The 20705-nt window shown below is 36.8% G+C and overlaps 1 protein-coding gene across 2 annotated transcripts in view; it reads left to right on the forward strand.

Annotated features, from left to right (window-relative positions):
• The window catches only part of ANAPC1 (anaphase promoting complex subunit 1), a 179019-nt gene extending 162529 nt beyond the window's left edge, over positions 1-16490 (forward strand). For both annotated transcript variants that reach the window (XM_069075562.1, XM_069075563.1), the window contains 2 exons: positions 4285-4419; positions 16128-16490. In XM_069075562.1, coding sequence (XP_068931663.1) covers positions 4285-4419; positions 16128-16243 — 251 coding nt within the window. In that variant the 3' untranslated portion in view covers positions 16244-16490. The remainder of the gene's footprint in view (positions 1-4284; positions 4420-16127) is intronic.
• The last annotated feature ends 4215 nt before the right edge of the window (positions 16491-20705 follow it).

Genomic DNA, 20705 nt, shown 5'->3' on the forward strand with positions numbered 1-20705 from the left:
GTCTCATCTGATCAAATCACAGAACACTTCTCAAAGTGAGCCCCAAAACAAAGCCTCAAATCAGGGTTTATATAGCCTTCTCCTGGCTCAGAGAATATAACAACCTTCTGGACCCACTGTCCAATCAAAAAGTATCTACTGAAAAACAAGCCTCCCACCCCAGGCTCCAGGTGAACGTTAGCCTAGGTGCAGGGAAGATCTTAAAAATTTACATTCCCATTACACCTATTTAGGAATTAACATTTCTATTTTAGTGACCTGAAATATGTATACCTGTTTTAACTACACCTTCTGAAAAATGTCCTCAAGCAAGTCTCAAACAGTGTCTTTTCTATTTGAAGCTTTAAATAAAACTGCATTTGTTCTAAACAGGTAATTGTCATGCTTCTAAACTTTCTTTTCTTTTTCTGGCATTTGTGTATAAAATATCTTTACTATGAATATGGACACTAGGGAATATATCCCCTAATTATTTCTTGTGTGCTTAATTACCTACTATAAGTAATTTGAGAATAGGAATAATTTACTTCTTCTAAAAAAACTTTAGTGCTGCTTATATAGTATGTATTTAATAAATGCGTATTGGTCTGATGAATGAATGAATGTGTATTCTTCAGCTCCATGAGTGAATTTTTAGGAACTTTGATCATGTACCTAACATTGCTAGTTTGTCCATGGAAAGAAAGATTTGACTCAGAGAAGGTTAATGTTTTATTATGATAATAGGAAGGGTCATTTCTTTTATAAGTCAAATGATATGAGAATTTCTAGAAAAGTTTCATGTAAAAGGTACATACTTTATTTTTTCTTTCTTTCTCTTTCTCTTTCTCTCTTCCTCCCTTCCTCCCTCCTCTCTTTCTTCCTTCCTTCCTTCCTTCCTTCCTTCCTTCCTTCCTTCCTTCCTTCCTTCCTTCCTTCCCTGTTTTTTCATTTTTCAAATGCTTTATTAACTTCTGATTTACATCATTCATTTCCGCCAGATTTTGAGTTACAAATTTTCTCCCCGTTTTTCTCCTAACCACCACCCCAAAATAGCAGTCCCATAGGATATCACTTCCTCCAATCTGCTCTTTCCCATATTTTCTCCCATACCCTTTCGACTTTTCCAGTAAGGCATGGTGGATCTCTATGCCCCAGTGCCTGTATATCTTCTTTCCCAATTACATGTAAAATAGTATTAATAATAGTATATATATGATTTTAAACAATTGATTTTAAAACTTTGAATTCCAGATTCATTCCCTTCCTCCCTTGTCACCCACCTTTACTGGGAAGATAAGCATTTCAGTGTAGGTTGTACATGTGTAGTTAATGCAAAACAATATCATAGTAGATATATTGTAAAAGACTGACTATATTTCCCTCCCTCCTATCCCACCTCCCACTTATTCTATTCTCTATTTTGACCCCGTCCCTTTTAAAAAATGGATGCTTCCAACTTCCCTCCCCCCCAGCCTGCCCTCCCTTCTACCATTGCCCCTCTGATACCCTTCCCCGCTACTCTCCTGTAGGGTGAGATACCTTATATAGTGTGTATTTCATTCCTTCTCCAAGCCAAATTCAATGAGAATAGGGTTGACCCATTCCCTTTTGCCTTCCTATTCTTCCCCTCCATTGTAACCATTTTCCCTTGCCTCTTCTTTATGAGATAGTTTACCCCATTCTGTCTCTCCCCATTACCTCCCATTATATTCCTCTCTCACCTCTTAATTTCACCTTTTAAGTATCATCCCTTCCTGTTAAATTGGTCCTGTGCCCTCTATCTATGTATACCTGTAAACATATATACACACATTCACATATGTATTCATATGCCCATATACCCTCATATATAGACATATATGTATTTCTATTCCCATCAACTATTCTCATACTGACAAAAGTTTCATCAGTTACAATTATTGTTTTTCCATGTAGGAATGATAATAGTTCAACTTTGATAAGTTCCTTATGATTTCTTTTCCCTGTTTACATTCTCCTACTTCTCTTGCTTCTTGTATCTGAATGTCAAATTTTCAATTCAACTCTGGTGTTTTCATCAAGAATGCTTGAAAGTCCTCTATTCCACTGAATGACCATATTTTCCCCTTGAAACATGATACTCAGTTTTTCTGGGTAGGTGATTCTTGGTTTTAATCCCAGCTCCTTTGACCTCTGGAATATCATATTCCAAGCCCTTCTATCCCTCAGTGTAGAAGCTGCCAGATCCTGGGTTATCCTGATTGTGTTTCCACAATATTCAAATTGTTTCTTCTTGGCTGCTTGTAATATTCTCTCCTTAATCTGGGAATTCCAGAACCTGGCTATAATATTCCTAGGAGTTTTCTTTTGGGGATCTTTTTCAGGAGGTGATCGGTGGATTCTTTCAGTCTCTATTTTGCCCTCTGATTCTAAAACATCGGGGCAGTTTTCTTTGAGAACTTCCTGGAGGATGATTTCTAGGTTCTTTCTTTGATCATGTCTTTCAGGTAGTCCAATAATTTTTAAATTATCTCTCCTGGATCTATTTTCCAGGTCAGTGGTTTTTCCCATGAGATATTTCACATTGCCTTCTATTCTTTCATTTGTTTGGATCTGTTTAAAATCATCTTGATTTCTCATAAAGTCACTAGCTTCCCTTTGCTCCATTCTAAATCTGAGAGAATGATTCTCTTCATTGAGCTTTTAAGCTTCTTTTTCCATCTGGCAAATTCGGCTTTTTAAGGCATTCCTCTCCTCATTGCCTTTTTGAGCCTCTTTTGCCAATTGAGTTAGTCTGTTTTTTAAACTTTGATTTTCCTCAGTCAGGCTGTTGACTCTCATTTTGTAATTTTCTTGCATCGTTCTCATTTATCTTCCCAATTTTTCCTCCACTTCTCTTATCTGCTTCTTAAGGTCCTCTATGGCCTGTAACCAGCTTGTATTTTCCTTTGAAGCTTTTGGTGCAGGAGTTATGACTTCACTGTCTTCCTCCTATTCCATGCTTTGCTCTTTTTTGTCATCAAAATAGGAGTCTAATGTTGGAGTCTTCTGTTCGTTTTGCTTCCTTTGCCTGGTCATGTCACCCCTCAGTCACTTGACCCCTACCTGGGCTTTTTGCCACAGTAGGACTCTGCCACCAGACAGGGGAGCTTCCATCCCAAATGCTGGGGTTTTCTCAGCTGCCAGAGGTATTATATGGGTGCCCTCTCTGAAGCCTCCACACACTCTGGCAAGCTGGTCACACGCCCCAGGACCTCCACCCTAGACTGCAATCCAGTTCCAAGCAGGTTAAAGCAAGAGCAATTACCCCTCAGACTGGTCACTTGGACCCCCTACAGTCTGCAGGGCAGGAGCTGAAACTGCCACGTGGTGCTGGCTGTGACGGGCATCTCAGTGGTTTCTCACCCTGGGGGCAAAAGCTGACACACTCCTGACTGGTCCCAAAGTCCAGACTGCACTGACCTCTCACTTTGTCCTTCGCATCTATGTGTTGATAATTCTGGAGACAGCCACAGCTGCTGCTGATCTGGAGTCTCTCAGGCCAGTGGCTGGTCAGACCTGCCCTGGGGCAAAAACCTCCAGCTCTCTCGGGCCTGGGCTCAGCTCCCAGAGCGCTGCGCTGGCCGATTCCTGCCAGCCTGCCGGGCTGTCCTCAGCAGAAGGTTAGCTTCTCTGTGTCATTTGGTGGGTTCTGCAGTTCCTAAGTTTGTTCAGGGTCCCCTTTTTACATGGATTGGGGAAGGTGGAAGCCAGAGCTATGGGGAGGTTGTGCTTCTACTCTGCCATCTTGACTCCGCCCCTATTGGATTTCTTTATCATTATTCAATCTGGTGTAAACTTCAAGGATTTTGGTGTTAATAGTTTATGGACGCTAGGTGATCTACTTCCATTCAAGGGGTCACCTTGGCTAGAAGTTCCCACCTTGTACTTATACATTTTAATTTTTTTGACCCAACTAATGCTTTATTTACTTCTTAATAAGTTATTTATGGACAAGTGAACTATAATGTCCTTAAGTGAATTGAAATGAAAGTATCAGTACTTTGTGTTTAAAGCTCAATTCAAATACCAGTTCCAAAAAAAAAAAAGCCTTTTCTAATGTCTCTTAACTGCTTCTGCCTCCTCAGGCCCTTCTCTGCCTCCCACCTCCAAGTCATCTTATATTTTTATGTATATTTTGTATACACTTGCTGTGTCTTCCTGACTCCAGGCCTAGTGCTCTATCATCTGCACCACCTAGCTTCCCCACTCGAGAATAAGTATATCTCATTGTGTATCCCCATCAGCTAATTTACTTTGTTGGTCTTTTTTTTCCTTTAACAGCTGGAGGTGATGTGTGCCTGCATTCCTATCTAAGTGGCCAGCCTACAGAAGAATCTCACCTAAGCATGTTGGCATGCTTCTTGATTTATCATTCTGTTCCTACCCCAGGACAGCTGTCTGCTGGAGGATTAGAAGGTAATTATGCATCTGCCTTCTTTGTACAGTTGTTGAGTACCTCAGAGGCACAGCCCCTCCTCATTTTGTGAATAAGGAAGCTGAGGCCCAGTGAGATTAAATGCCTTGCCCAAGACCACACAGGCTATAAGCAGCAAAGGCAGAATTTGAACCAAGGCACTCTGACTTCAAAAGGAGCTTTCTTTCCACTCATTTTTCACTTTGCTTCCCTTTTCATTTTACTTGCATTAATTCTTTGTTGTAATTGAGAATTTTTTGTGAAAAGTGACTAATTCACATTACTTCCTTGGTGCTATCAGCAGAGGATTATGATGTTCTTTTTAGGTCTTAAAAGATCCTCAGATGCTTGTCAATTCCTAACAAAAGATTAAGTATTTATGTCTAGATATGTTTGTCTTTGTCCATGACACTTTTCTGTGTTTGCCTTCTGTGTTCATTCAGATTTTCTTTGTATTTATATGCTAACTAAATTCTTATATTTTAAGTCTTTTATAAGTAGTATTCATTATGTGAATATTAGAATCTGCATATTATTTAGAACATGAATACAAAATCTGTCATAATCAGGTATACAGTATGACATAATTTTAATGATAAGTCACTGTAGTACAGTTCCTTTGTTATTTGTGTCGCTATCTAATTTCTCTTACTTCTTGAAGAGGGGAAAACCCAGATTTTTCACTAGGCCAAAGAATAGTCTTCATTTTCCCCATTTGAGATTTTTTGGATTACTTCTGGGTCATTTCGCATTTGACAGTTTCATTTGAAAATGGATAATAATAGTATTTTAGTTTTGGTTCTCCTGCTTGTTCTGCATATTTCTTACAAAAAGGCAAAACTTTTTGTGTGTGTGAAAACGTAATAGCATTCAATAACAAATTATCTCACACATATTTTTATTGATTTCATTAAATATTTCCTAATTACAAGTAAAAAAAAATTTAACAATCATTTTTTTAAATTTGGGATTCCAGATTCTCTTCCTTCTTCCCATCCTGGCCCCTCCTTGAAAAAGCAATTAATTTTATATCAGTTATATATGTGAAGTCATATAAAACATATTTCCATATTAATCATGTTGTGAAAGAATACAGACCAAAAAATAAAGTTAAGAAAATTCAATATGCGTTCAGAGTTCATCAATTCTCTTTCTGGAGGTGGGTAGCATTTTTCATCCTTAGTCCTTTGGAATTGTCTTGAATCATTGTATTGATCAGAGTAGCTAAGTCTTCACAATATTGTTGTTATTATATAGTGTTCTCTTGGTTCTGCTCATTTCACTGAGCATCGGTTCATTTAAATCTTTCCAGGTGTTTCTGAAGTCCACCTGCTTATCATTTCTTATAGCATTAGTAGTATTCCATTGCATTCATATACCACAACTTGTTCAGCCATTCCCCAATTAATGGGCATCCCCTCAGTTTCTACTTCTTTGCCACCACAAAAAGAGCTGCTATAAATATTTTTGTACAAATAGGTCCTTTTCCTTTTCTTTGATCTCTTTGGGATACATATCAAGTAATGGTGATACTGGGTCAAAGAGTATGCATAGTTTGTAGGTCAGAATGATTGGACTAGTTTAACTCCTCTAACAGTGCATTTATTTAGTGTCCCAATTTTTAAATATTTCCTCCAGCATTTGTCATTTTTCTTTTCTGTCATATTAGCACATCTGATAGGTATGAGTTGGTATCTTCAGAGCTTCATTTATTTATTTAGTTAGTTAGTTTTAGTTTTCAGCATTCACTTTTATAATTTTGAATTCCAAATTTTTCTCCCTCCCCACATCACTCCCTAAGACAGCAGGCAATCTGATATAGGCTACACATATGAAATTATATTAAATTTATTTCCACTTTAGTCATGTTTGAAAGAAGAATGAGAAAAAGAAGGGAAAAAAAGCACAAGAAAGAAAAGAGAAAAAATAGTATGCTTCTATCTGGATTCAGACTCCATACTTCTTTCTATGGATGTGGATAGCATTTTCTATCATGAGGCAGAGTTGTTTAAATGTGTGTTTCTCTAATCAGTAGTGATTTAAAACATTTTTATGTGACTATTGATAGCTATGGTTTCTTCTGAAAATTATTTATATCCTTTGACCATTTATCAAGGGGGGAGGTGACTTTTATTTTTATAAATTTTACTCAGTTCCCTATATATTTGCTGTATAAACTTGCTATATAAAATTTTCCCCCAATTTCCTGTTTTCCTTCTAATTTTGGCTGCCTTAGTTTTGTTTGTTCAAAAACTTTTTAATTTCACATAATCAAAATTATCCCATATACTTCCCATGCTCCTCTCTGTCTTGTTTGGTCATAAACTCTTCCCTCATTCATAGATCTGAGAAATAGAGATTTCCATGCTTCCCTAGTTTGCTTATGATATCAACCTTTATGTCTTAAATACATTATTAATTTTAACAAACTGCTTTCAGGTTTTCCCAGCAGTTTTTGCCAGATGTTGAATTCTTACTCCAAAAGTTTGTTTTGGGGGGGTTTTATCAAACATTAGATTACTGTGGTCATTACAGCTGTGTACCCCATCTACACCACTGATCCACCAGTTTATTTCTTAGCCAGTACCAGATTGTTTTGATGATTACTACTTTGTGATAAACCACCTAACTTCACGTTTTTTTATTGATTCTCTTGACCTTTTGTTCTTGTTTTTTCTAGATATACAAAATAATTCTATAGTAGTTTGATTGGCATGGCACTGAATAAGTAAATTAATTTAGGTAGAATTGTCATTTTTATTATATTGCTTTTGCCTACCTATGAAGAATTAGTATTTGTCCAGTTGTTTAGATCTGTCTTTATTTGTGTGAAAAGTGTTTTGTAATTGTGTTCCTATAATCCCTGGATTTGTCTTGGCAGATAGACTCTCAAATATTTTATGTTGTTTGCAATTATCTTAAGTGCAGTCTCTTCTTCAGTCTTTTGTTCTTGGGTTTTCTTGGTAGTGTACAGAAATGTTGATGATTTATGTGGATTTATTTTCTGTCCTGAAACTTTCCTGAAGTTGTTAATTGTTTCAACTAGTATTTTAGATTGTCTTCTTGGGTTCTTTAAATATACCATTATATCATCTACAAAGTGATAATATTATTTCCTCATTGCCCGTTTTTATTCTTTCAGTTTCTTTTTCTTGTCTTATTGCTGTAGCTAACATTTCTAGTACAATGATTCCCATATCCAACCATGACTTGTTAATTTTACTTCCACAACATATCTCTCATGCATCCCCTTTTATCTAATTGCATAGTTATTACTTCTTTCCTGGACTATTTGAACAGCTCTTACCTGGACTCCCAACCTCTAGGCTCTTCTCTCTCCAATTCCAAATTAAGTGGGAGGTAAGAGACTGAAGGTAAGGGATGAATAGGTGACAATGACAAAGATCAGGAGAAAGAGGTATAATTGTATCGCATGACCTTCTAAGGAAAGGGGTTGAATGATGGTGGTATGTATTTGGAAATGTTTCCTATAAGTCTCTGTTCTGATGTGATGGGAACTTTTACTACTTCTTAAATAGTGTGAACTACAAGTTCTGAGGTATTTCAAGTTGTAAATCTAAATCCTATACTGATTTTAAGACCTCTGCTTTGACCTAGATATTAATACAAGTTTTTCTTTCTCTGAAATTTTCATTTTTCTTGGAAGAATCACATTAACTGAAAGTTCTGAGAATTAGACTGTTATGAGTAATATACTAAATTTTCACAAGAAAATTATGGTAATTCAGTTTCACTATTCAAACCAACACTTGGATCAAATACAAGCAGATTCTTTACTGTTATTCCACTCAAAATGATTAATTTCAAAATAAAAGAAACACCTACACAATACAGGATGATATGGAGTATTCTTATGAAATATAGTAGCATTTTCTCTTCAATAAACAGTGGTTGGAAAACCTACAGAGTAGCCAAAGTGGAATTTTCAAGTGGAAATATGCTTTTTGCTGTTTGACTAAAATCTTTCCAAATGTACCAGAGTTCATTCAGTCAGCAAACATTTAGTAAGTGCTTAATGTATGCAGTATAGACAGAATGGAAAGAATTTTTATTCTTTTATTTCATTCTGGTGGGTATTTATTTTCTTTTCTGTGCTAAGATTCTAGATAAGACAGGCATTTTTGGTCTTTCAGGAAGGGCCAGAAAAAATAATCCAAGGAACCAGAAAGAAAGAATTCAAGTACTAAGGAGCCACAATCAGGATCACACATGCTTTAGCAGCCACCATTCTAAAAGATCAGAGAACTTGAAATACCATATTCTAGAAGGCAAAGGTATAGGCTTTACATCCAAGAATAACTTACCCCACAAAACTAATTGTAGTGCTCTAGAGAAGGATGGGCCTTTCATGCAAGAGAAGACTTATAAGCATTCCTGATGAAAAGACTAGAATTGTGTAAAAAAAATTTGAAGTTCAAACACAGTAGTTAAGAGAATGATAAAAAGGTAAAGATGGCTGAATATTAATAAGGTACTAAACAAAGATAAACTGCTTACATTCAAATATGGCAAGATAATAGATTCGTCCCATCTGAACTCTTAAGGCCTAGGAGTGTAGTTCTCTTAGGTGTTGATGCTCTTAAGAAAGGAATGGGGAAAAAGGGAGAAGAGAAATAGTAACTGAAAAGAGTGGGGCATGTGTGAAGGGAAAGGAAAGTTAAGGAAAATTATCTCATAATTGGAGTTTGAAAGTAGACAGCTATACAAACAAGGAGAGAGAAGGTAGGGGAGTAGCTGACACTTCATCCTCAATCTCATCTTCATTGATCAGAGTAAGGAAAAATACACACAGTTGGGTAGAGAATACATTTGTTGCAGTGAGCACCCCAGTGTCCCCAGGGTGACTACCAACACAGGTTCTTAGATCTGCTTTTCTAAAGGAAAGCAGCTCAAAATGAGTTAACAGTCTTGCTTTAATCAATCAAACATATCATTTACCTAGTTCAGGGGAAAAAGGTCAGCACCCCGAACTTCAGAGTATACAAACAGAAACATTTCAAGCAGACAGGCCTCCAGCTGTCCAACCATGGATGTACCATACCAAATCACAGTTACCAGAGAAGGAAGCATCAACATCTGGGTTTTTCAAAGCCGGGAGGTTCTCAATGGCTGCCCAGAGTCTCATCTGGTCAAATCGCACAACTCTTCTCAAAGTGAGCCCCAAAACAAAATCTCACATCAGGGATTATATAGCTGCCTCCTGGGTCAGAGAATGTAACAACCCTCTTGACCCACTGCCCAATCACAAAGCACCAAGGTGTGGGCCTTCCTGAAAAACAAGCCTCCCACCTCAGGTTCCAGGTAAACTTAACCTAGTGGCAGGGAAGATCTTAAAAATTTACATTCCTATAACATTTCTCTCAATATTAGCAAAAAGATTATAGCAACATATCATAAGAATAATATACTTTGATCAGGTAGAACTTATTCCAGGAATGCAAGGCTGGTTCAGTATTGGGAAAACTATCAGCATAGTTGATCATATCAACAACAAAATTAGTACAAACCGTATGGTTACCTTAATAGATGCAGAAAAAAGCTTTTGACAAAATACAATACCCATTCCTATTAAAAGCACTAGAAAGCATAGGAATAAATGGAGTCTCCCTTAAAATGATAAGTAACATCTACCTAAAATCTCAGCAAGTATTATATGTGATGGGGATAAGCTAGAAGCATTTCCAATAAGATCATGGGTGAAACAAGGGTGTCCACTATCACTCCTGTTGTTCAATTTAGTACTAGAAATGTTAGTTTTAGAAATAAGAGAAGAAAAAGAAATTGAAGCAATTAGGATAGGCAAAGAAGAGACTTATCACTCTTTGCAGATGATATGATGATATACTTAGAGAATCCTAGAGAATCAAGTAAAAAACTACTTGAAATAATAAATAACTCTAGCAAAGTTGCAGGATATAAAATAAACCCACATAAATCCTCAGCATTCCTATATATTTCTAACAAAGCCCAACAGCAAGAATTAGAAAGATAAATTCCATTTAAAGTTACTGTAAACATTATAAAATATTTGGGAGTCTTCCTGCCAAAACAAACCCAGGAACTATATGAACACCGTTACAAAACACTTTTCACACAAATAAAGTCAGATCTGAATAACTGGAAAAACATCACTTGCTCATGGTTAGGCCAAGCTAATATAATGAAAGTGACAATTTTACCTAAATTAATTTACCTATTCAGTGCCATACCAATCAAACTACCAAAAAAATTATTTTTTTTTTTTTAGAGCTAGAAAAAATAATAACAGAATTCATCTGGTGTAGAACAAAAGGTCCAGAATATCAAGGGAATTAATGAAAAGAAACACTACAGAAGGTGGCCTAGCCATACCAGATTTTAAACTGTACTATAAAATAGCAGTCATCAAAACTACTTGGTACTGGCTAAGAAATAGAGTGGTGGAATAGATTAGGTACACAAGACATAATAACCAATGACTATATTAATCTACTGTTTGATAAACCCAAAGACTCCAGCTTCTGGGTTAGGTATTCACTATTTGACAAAAACTGGGAAAACTAGACAATAATATGGAAAAAACTGGGCATAGACCAATATCTTACACCATATACCAAAATAATGTCTAAATGGGTTCACAATTTAGATGGAAAAGCTGATACTATAAGAAGTCTGGGAGAGCAAGGAATAGTTTACCTGTCAGATTTATGGAGAAGGGAAGAATTTATGACCAAACAAGAAATAGAGAACATTACAAAATGCAAAATGGATAGTTTTGATAATAATTTTACATTAAATTGAAAAAGTTTTGTACAAATAAAGCCAATGCAACTAAGATTAGGAGGGAAGCAGAAAATTGGGAAAGAATTTTTACAACCAGTGTCTCTGATAAAGGCCTCATTTCTAAAATATACAGAGAACTGAGTCAAAGTTGTAAGAATACAAGTCATTCCCCAGTTGACAAATGGTCAAAGGATATGAACAGGCAGTTTTCAGAGGAAGAAATTAAAGATATCTATAAGGATATGAAAAAATGAACCCTGAAGTACCATATCTCTCCTGTCAGATTGACTAACATGATAAAACGGGAAAATGATAAATGCTGGAGAAGATGTGGGAAAATTGGAACACTGATGCATTGTTGTTGGAGTTGTGAACTGATCCACCCATTCTGGAGAGCAATTTGGAGAGCAAAGGGCTATAAAAATGTGCCTACTTTTTTGACCCAGCAATACCACTTTTAGGGCTCTATCCCAAAGAAATCATCATACTAATGGGAAAAGGACCCATATGTACAAAAATATTTTAGCAGCTCTTTTTGTGGTGCAAAGAATTAGAAATAAAGGGGATGCCCGTCAATTCGAAAATGGCTAAGCAAGTTGTGGTATATGAATGTTATTGTGCTATAAGAAATGAGGAGCAGATAGACTTCATAATAACCTGGAAAGACTTATATGAACTGATGCTGAGTGAGGGAAGCAGAACCAGGAGAACATTGTACACCATTACAGGCATATTATATCTGTGATGACTAACTCTGATAGACCTGGCTCTTCTCAGCAACACAAGGTTCTAAGACAACTCCAAAAGTCTCATGATGGAAAATGCTATCCACATCCAGAGAAAGAATTACAGAGTCTGAATGCAGATTGAAGCAAACTATTTGTTCTCTTTTGTTTTATTTTATTTCTTCTTTCTCATTCATTCCATTGCTTATAATTCTTCTTTGCAACTTGTCTATTGTGAAAATTTGTTTAAGGTATATGTAGAATCTATATTGGATTACATGCCATCTTGGGGGGGAGGGTGTAGAAGAGAGAAAATTTGAAACTCAAAAACTTGTGGAACTGAATGTTGTAAACAAAAAACAAATGTAAAAGAAAAAAATACATTTCAGTCAACAGGCAAGTAGGAAGGAAAGGAGATGAAAGAAAAAATAAAGGGAAAGCACATTAAGGGAGGGATCTGTACTAAGCAAAATTAAGGATGTACAAAAACATCTATTGTTCTTTTTGAGGTGACCAAGAATGGGAATCTGAAGGAATATCCATAAATTTGGGGATAGATGAACAAATTATGTGATTAAAAAAAAAAATCCTTTCCTGTAAGACATGATGAAGGAAATGGTTTCAGAGAAACCTAGGAAGACATGTAGAACTGATGGGAGGTGAAGCGAACAGAACTAGGGAAGCAATTTATATAATTACAGTAATATGATAAAGGCAAGCAAATTTAAATGAATCCCAGGATTTTAGAGGATTAATGATGAAAACAAACTATTCACTTCCTGAAAAAGAGGTGAAGGACTAAGACAAAATTTCTTTCTGTTCATGACCAGTGTTGGAAATTTGTTTTGCTTGACTATGCTTGTCACTGGTTTTATTTTTCTTGTGTTCTTATCTGGGGTCTAGGGGAAAGGGAGTTGGCATAGGATACTAAGATTTTTTCTAATTAAAAAAAATAAAATATAATTGAAAATAAATAAAATTAGAGAACTTGGACTAAAACAAAAGATTCCATTTCATCCCAAGGAAAAACTAGAAGTTATTAGAAGCACTGTAAAATATGCAGAATGCAGTCCAGTTCACTTTTCTTCCTCCTGTCCAGTTCTTGGTCTATCTAAAGTGTGTTCAAAATCTGTATCTATATCTATATATATATGTGTGTGTGTGTATGTAGATACATAGATATAGATATAGATATATACACTAGTGGACCAAGTTCATGAACAGTCCAACTGGTATATCATAGACTAGATAATAGTGTTCTTTACTTAGGTTTTTTTTTTCTGCATGAATAGTTAGTTGGAACCCTTTTGAGTGATTATGGATCTCATTTGGGAGTCTGCAGTGTTGCCAGGTTTGATACAGTAAGCATGATGTTACACACAAATAGGAGCATCTCGAGGCCCCTTCCCACCCTTTCTTTTGGGCTCTGATGGAAAACCTCCATGATAGTGATAAACTTGTCTTTGATGAATATTTATCTTCCTATTTTAGGCCTTGATATTAATAATCTGTTGGTCAAACAAAGTTGTAGCATCTTGTGCCTAATCTGGTAGGATATCCTGGTCTGCTTTTGGGACATAGAGATGGTCTTTACAAAAGAATCAGATAGTCAGGTGATATAAATTAGAAGGCATTTATTATAGTCCATTTTTAACTTATACAAGGGAAGACCTAAAGCCTAAAATGGAATGGACTGGTTAATGTAGGGGCAACAAGGAAGCGTAATTTAGGGCAGAGGTTACAATCAGGCCTCAGTTTTCAGGGGAGTAAATCAGCTGGATCCTTGAGTGTGATGTTTTCAGGACAGAAAAGGGAAGGGGGGGTGGCTAGGTGGCACAGTGAATAGAGCACCAGCCCTGGAGTCAGGAGGACCTGAGTTCAAATTCGACCTCAAGACACTTAACACACAAAAAAACTAGCTTTGTTACTTTGGGCAAGTCATTTAACCCCAATTGCCCTTCCTTCCCCCTTCCAAAAAAGAAAAAAAAATGTTTTAATGTAATTTAATGTATATAAAGAAGGAAGAAGGGGGTAGAACTTGCTATTTCTCATAATTGGAATGTGTGAGTAGGTATAGAAGTATATCAAACACTGGGAACAAACGGAAGAATAGAGTTGAGGGAGGATGATATTAGTGGCAGGAAAATTGTAAGCAAAATAAACGTATTGATCCTGAAGTGGAATTTAGAGGGGAAAAAAACCAGACAAGAATCTGAGGGGCTACACATCAATTAGAAAATCACTGAACATACTGTAAAATATAAAAAAATAGAATATTGATGCCCCATAAGAAATGATGAGAGAGATAATTTCAGAGACTCTTGGGTGGTATGAACTGATGCAGAATGAAGCAAGCAGAACCAAAACAACAATTCAAGGAGAAAAATACTGTAATGAAAAACGACTTTGAGAGGCTTTAAAACTGATCAGTGCAATGACCAACTAGATGATCTATGATGAGACCTGTTACCCCTTCCTGAAAAAGAAGTGTTCACTCAGAGTACATAAAGTGGATTTGATTTGTTTGATATGCTTATTTGTTCCAAGGTGTTTTTTTTCTTTAGGTTTTTTTTTTTGTTTGTTTGGGGTTAGGGGAGGAAGTTGAAGGCAAAAGGAAGGGGTAAATTGTAATAATCCTCCCCAAAATACTGCTGAAAAATTTTTCAGTGCACAGAAGACAACAGAAGGTAGTTCAGAAAGAAGCATGGAGAAGAAAGACAATTTTAAAAGTAATATGTGGGTTTTATTATATACTTTTTTTAAAATAATGAGATTTTTTTCATTTAGAATCTTTTAATGTTTTTTATATATGGAAATGCTCTTAAAATGTTAAAGTTCAAAACTTTAGAAGAAAATTAATTTAAAAAAAATAAAAGCCTCCAAAATGGTACTATACTTTATGCAGTCAGTTGTTATTTGTTTTGTTTTTACAGAAAACAAACACTACAGGATCTTGTAATTTTTGTATTTTTCAATCTCTTTTATGATATAAAACCAGTCGTCTATTGCAAATCATTCATGAAAATCAACCTGTTTCATCTTTATTCTGTCTTCAAAGATTATCTTGATACACATGTAAATTATTCTTCTCAAGATTTTGAATAAATGTGAAAGTATATAAATAAAATAGAATTCATGTAGCCTTTTAAAAAAATTAACATTAAATGATTTAGTCCTTTATTAAGTCCTATTCTGATATATCTTTCTGGTGTAGAAGTAATCCATGGGTTCTCGAATGCTATGCCAGCAGAACTTCAATTCCTGCAAAACTGGAAAAGGTTCAAGTCTAAGACAAGTAATTGTGTACTGATCCTTCTAGAGAGTTTTTCACCAGATTGGTCATAGGATGAATGAATGAATGAATGATGGTACACTTTTTCACACCTCATAAAGACTTGACTACAAAGTTACAGAGCTGTTTTGATCTGTATTAGTAGGGGGCATATTCATACTGTGAACTCATGAGTCCTTGAAGTATTGAAGTAATTTAAAAGCATCAAAGAGAGACTGACTAAGTAGCAGTCTTTTATCTACTACTTCATTTAAATGAGGAAGTTGACAAGTAAAAGTTTTGCTAAATGTATATTAGCCACATTTGGCTTTTGTGTAAATAACATGCAGAATGAAAATATTTATGTACATTTTCTGTGCTTGATAATACCACATAGTATTATTAAACTTTATAAACATTCTCTTGAAAATTAGTACATGTAAATAAAATTGATATCTATGAACATATTAAAGTGCTCTGTGAGCTTTCTCTTTAAATGAATTTCTTCATAAATTATTTTACAGAATGAGAATTTTTTAAAAAATCAGTGCTAATCTAACTTTCATTAAGTGTGAATTGCTTCAGCCTTGTGGGAAAGCATCTGAATGATGAAGACCTGGGTTCTAATCCATTTTCTGCCACTTAAATATCTGTGTGACTTTTGAAGTTGCTTCAGCCCTTTGGCCTCTTTTTTTTTCCTTCTCTTTAAAACTAACATGTTGAATTAGGTGATCTCTGTGGTTCCTTCCAGCTCTAACATTCTGTAATATGATTTTGGTAGACTGAGTTTTGTTTTAAATCAAGGCATTTATTTCTGTATGGAGTGTTTATACACACACACACACACACACACACACACACACGTGTGTGTAACATATTATGTGTTTACAAATATACATTTTTTAACCTGTTTCCCTTTCTGTTTCATTAGGAAGCATGAATTTTTCTGAGCTGCTTCTAAAATTCAAGCAACTGAAGATGCCAGTCCGAGCCTTGCTAAGATTGGCTCCTCTGCTTCTTGGAAGTCCACAATCCATGGTACTGTGATCGCCCTAGTTAGCAGACTTATCCTGGATATGAATTCTGCACAAAAATGACCAAACATCTAAGCCTAAAGTTGTTTATAAGTCATGTAATAGAACTATGAAGGAAAATGAACTACACAGACATCAAATTGTATTTTAAAACAAATGTTTTCAATGTTACAGAGAGCTCTCAGTTGCTGTTAGAATATGTAAAAGTGAAATTAAAAATAACTTTACTTTTGTAAATAAAGTTTTTTGTTTTCAAAACTACCTCGTTAAGTATTTTAGTTTAGAAGTGGCTGTATCCTGACTAGACTCTATTTTTTTTTTTTAGCTCTGGGACAACCTGAAGTTCAGGAATTTAAGAAATACACCTCTGCTCCTCTCTCTGTAGCAGAAAAAATAATGAGAAGAGTAGAGTTCAGCAGTCTATGTAATTTTACATTAATCCAACCTTGTACCAAGGTTCAAAAATAAGTTTTGCTTAGCATCTAATCAAGTGACGGAATAATTAGTCATGGAGTATTTAAAGGCCTCTTTCAATGGAGAAATGTCATTGATGATTCAAAACGGGCCAATAGCAAAGATTTAAGCCATTGCTAAGGTAAACCAGAATTGGAAAAATTCTGTCATGGAGGATTCTGATATCCTGGGTTTTCCTCTTTTTATTTATCTTTTGGGCCCTCTTAGATACCAGTTTGATTTGCATGCTTAATGTTTCCTTAGTAAAGTTTATCTCCAAGGTGCCATTCATCTTTTTTTTGTTCATAGAAGCAACTAGCTCAAAGACCAAGGTAGTGAAGATGTCCCTATACCACTGACCAGTGTGACAAGTGCCTTAGTAACTGGGGCTTTCCCCTCAAGCTTGTGCTTGAGTTGTAGGCCTTATACAGGAGATGTCCTTCACTTTGAGAGGATCCAGACGTTTAGCTGCTGTCTGAGATAAAAATAAGAAATCAAAACTGGGGCCCATCTTTCATAGGATAAAATATAAAATAAATTAGGTATTTAAGTTAGGGACATACACTGTAGCCATTTTAATAAGGATTATTTCTTTAAGTTACAGGAGTTTTAAGATAAAAGTTTCTCCTGCCCATTTCAGTTTTTTTATTTGGTGGCAAAGGTATTTCCAAATGAAGGTTAGTGTGAGATAAATCAGCATCCACCTTCCTGGAGGAAAGAAGAAAACCAGTGAGCAAGACTTCTCATTCTATTCTTCGGGATCCTTATCCAAGTCTCACTTGTTAACTATGGGTGGGACACCCAAGGCTGTCCTGGGCCCTCTTCCCTCTGTCCTCTTTCACTTGATGATTTTATCAGCTCCTGTGGATTCATTTATCAGTGCAGATGATTCTCAGATATGTTGTCCAGCCCTAACCTCTTTCTTGATTTCAAATCTCTGTGCTGCCTATTGACAATCTTTAACTGGATGTCTCAAGAACATTTGAGTTTACTCAACATGTACAAAACTCAAATCATCTTCATTTTATTGCATCTACTCAGCACAATGAATAGAACACTGGGCCTGGAGTTAGGAAGACCCAAGTTCAAATCCAGCCTCAGACACATTCTGGTTGGGTAATGCTGTATAACCAGGATGTTAATAGCACCTTTCTCAGAGGATTGTTGTGAAGATAAAATGAGTTAACTTGTAAAGTTCTTTGCAAATTATAAAGCATTGTGTAAATGCTAGCTGTTAATTCCTTCATAAATCTTCCCTCTTTTGCCACCTTTGACTGTGGGCCCCTGGGAAACTCACAGAGTGGATGCATTGACCATCACCTGTGCTGCTTGCAACATCACCCCAGCCTCTTAGAGTCCTGAGACTGCCCAAGGCCCCACAGTTTACCTAACCCCCATACACTGATGCAACCACATTGACCCAGCACCCTGCCCACTGCTGTCATCAACCCTGAGATCTCTTCACACCCCTGGGAACTTTGCCTACTTGGCAGCAGGGACCCCACCCCACCCCACATTCACTGCTCCCACAGATCCAGGAGCCACTTGGAGCCAAGCCAACCCAGCTGAGATGAACTAGGGGCCTTCTAGCAGCTGCTCTGAGCTTCACCCATGCTCTGACACAGACATCCACTGGCAGCTTCTTGTCAGTAGCTCCAAGCCCTGCTTGCCTGTTGACAGCAACCCTGGAATCTTAAACTAGCAGCTGTTCTCCAGGGCTTCACCCTCACGCTGGTCCCTCTGATGCAGTCAGCTTCCTTCACAGAGCCCTGAGCACTGACCACCTGCCATCACAGCCCCAGCACTTCTCTCTGCAACTAGGTGCCCTCTCAACCTCAGGATATAGACCCCAAGATCTTTTCATAGCAGGTCATAGACCCAGGATTCTTCCTCAGAGGCTTGCAGCCCCACCCATTCCTCTGAGACCTAGGCTCCATACATAGCTGTTACAGAGCACTCCTACCCACAGACTGATGCATATCCAGGAAACTGCCCCTGACCCCACTGGACCTCGGGAATACTCCAGCTCAGCCCAGCCTAGGTAACATGGAACTAGAAACTTCTCAGCGGACTTTGGTAGCACCACCCACCCTGCTGAGAACCATTTCCTCTTCTACCCCCTTACAGCATCACCCACCTGAGCTCTGTCCACTTTATGATAGACTTTGCTCTTTCCTGAAGAGGACATTCCATCTCCTGACTATTTTTACTGGCTGACGCCATGCCTGAAACTTTCTCCCTATTCATCTCTGCCTCCTGTTTTCCTCCCTAACTTTCTTCAAGTCCCACCTAAAGTTCTATCCTCCACAGGAAACCTTTCCAGATGTTCCTTAATCTTATATTTTTAACCTCTGAGATTATCTCCAATTTATTCTTTATATATACATCTACATATCTTGTTTTTACATAGTTGTTTGTAGGTTGTCTTCCCCCTTCAACTATGAGTTTCTTGAGATGAGGAACCGATTTTTTTGTTTTGCCTTTCTTCATATCAAATGTTTACTTAGCATGATGTAAATGCTTGTTGACATGCCTTGACTTGATTCCCTTGAAAATGACTTCCCAACTTCTCCCTTTTACTGATGGTACAGAAAGTGTACTATCTCAGATAAACTGGATACTAATGGGGTGTCCTGCAGCTGAAGAATGAGTGAACAAATTATGGCATATGAATATAATGCAATATTATCATGCTGTAAGAAATGACAAAAGAGTTTAAAAAAACCGGGAACGATTTTATCAACTGATGCTGAGGGAATGAGCAAAACCAGAAGAATGATTCATGTGTTATAACATTGTAAAGAAAATCGAACAACTTAAGAAGTCTGATCAGGGAAATAACAAATCATGACTCCAATTGACCAGTGATAATGAAGCATACTACCTGGACTCCTGGACTCAAGATGCTGAATGAGATATACATTTCCAAACATGGACAATGTGGAATTTTGTTTTGAATGAGATGCAAGAGCTTGTTGTTGTTTTTTTTTTCCTTTCAGTGGGGAAATAATAGGAAGAAGAAACTGGAGGAGAGAGGGAGAGAGAGAGAGAATTTTTTAATTGCACAGAAGAGAACAGAGGAATGCCAGAATCAGACAAGGACAGCTTTAAAAGTTACACATAAAATGTATTATATATTTTAAAAGAAAAACAGTGTACATAATAGAGATGGACAGTTTCATGTACAATCCTCTTTATATGGAAATGTCTGTTTTACTTGGTATTTATTAAGTTCAGAATAAAATAAATTTTAAAAATTTTTATAAAGTTATATTTAGTGTATAAATTATTGTCCTGGTTCTCACTATTCATTGATTCAAATATGTCTTCTTTCTCCAAATCCATTGCTTTCATCGTTGGTAACTTTCACCAGTGGTAACTCCATTTTTCATTGGTGGCTTTGCTTGGTTTCAACTCCATGAAACATTCTGCCTCCCCCAGGATGAGCCGATCACCCAAAATCTCATCCCCCTGCAGACACAATTTTTGGTTCTCACCACTTTTTCAATTCCCTCGGCCTCCTCTCCTGCCAGATTGAAGGTCTGGAGGGTGGAATAATAAGCTCCTCCCAAAGCATTCCTTTACAGAGAGCTCAGATCAGAATTTTTCAGGTAACTCCCAGGTTTCATCAGCAGCTCTTCTTGGTTTCAACTCACTGGAGCATTATGCCCCCATGTTGTGTGCCCCCCTTTTCAGCTTCCTTTTGTGTGTTGTCTTCCCCCATTAGACTGTAAATTCCTTGAGGACAGGGACTGTTATTTTCTTATTTGTACCCCAAGGGCTTAGTACAGTACTTGGCACATTTGTTGTAAAGTGGTTTCCAGTTGTCTGACTCTTCATAACCTGTTTGGGGATTTTTTTCACAAAGATGAGTGATTTGCCATTTCCTTCTCCAGCTCATTTTACAGATGAGGAAACTGAGGCAAACAGGAGTAAGTGACTTGCCCAGGGTCACACATCTAGTAAGTGTCTGAGACCAGGTTTGAACTCAGATCTTCCTGACTCTGGGCTTGGTCTTCTAT

This window comes from Petaurus breviceps, unplaced genomic scaffold (assembly GCF_028583685.1).
Source record: "Petaurus breviceps papuanus isolate PSGF00001 unplaced genomic scaffold, PetGlider_PUasm1.0 90919, whole genome shotgun sequence".
NCBI lineage: Eukaryota > Metazoa > Chordata > Mammalia > Diprotodontia > Petauridae > Petaurus > Petaurus breviceps.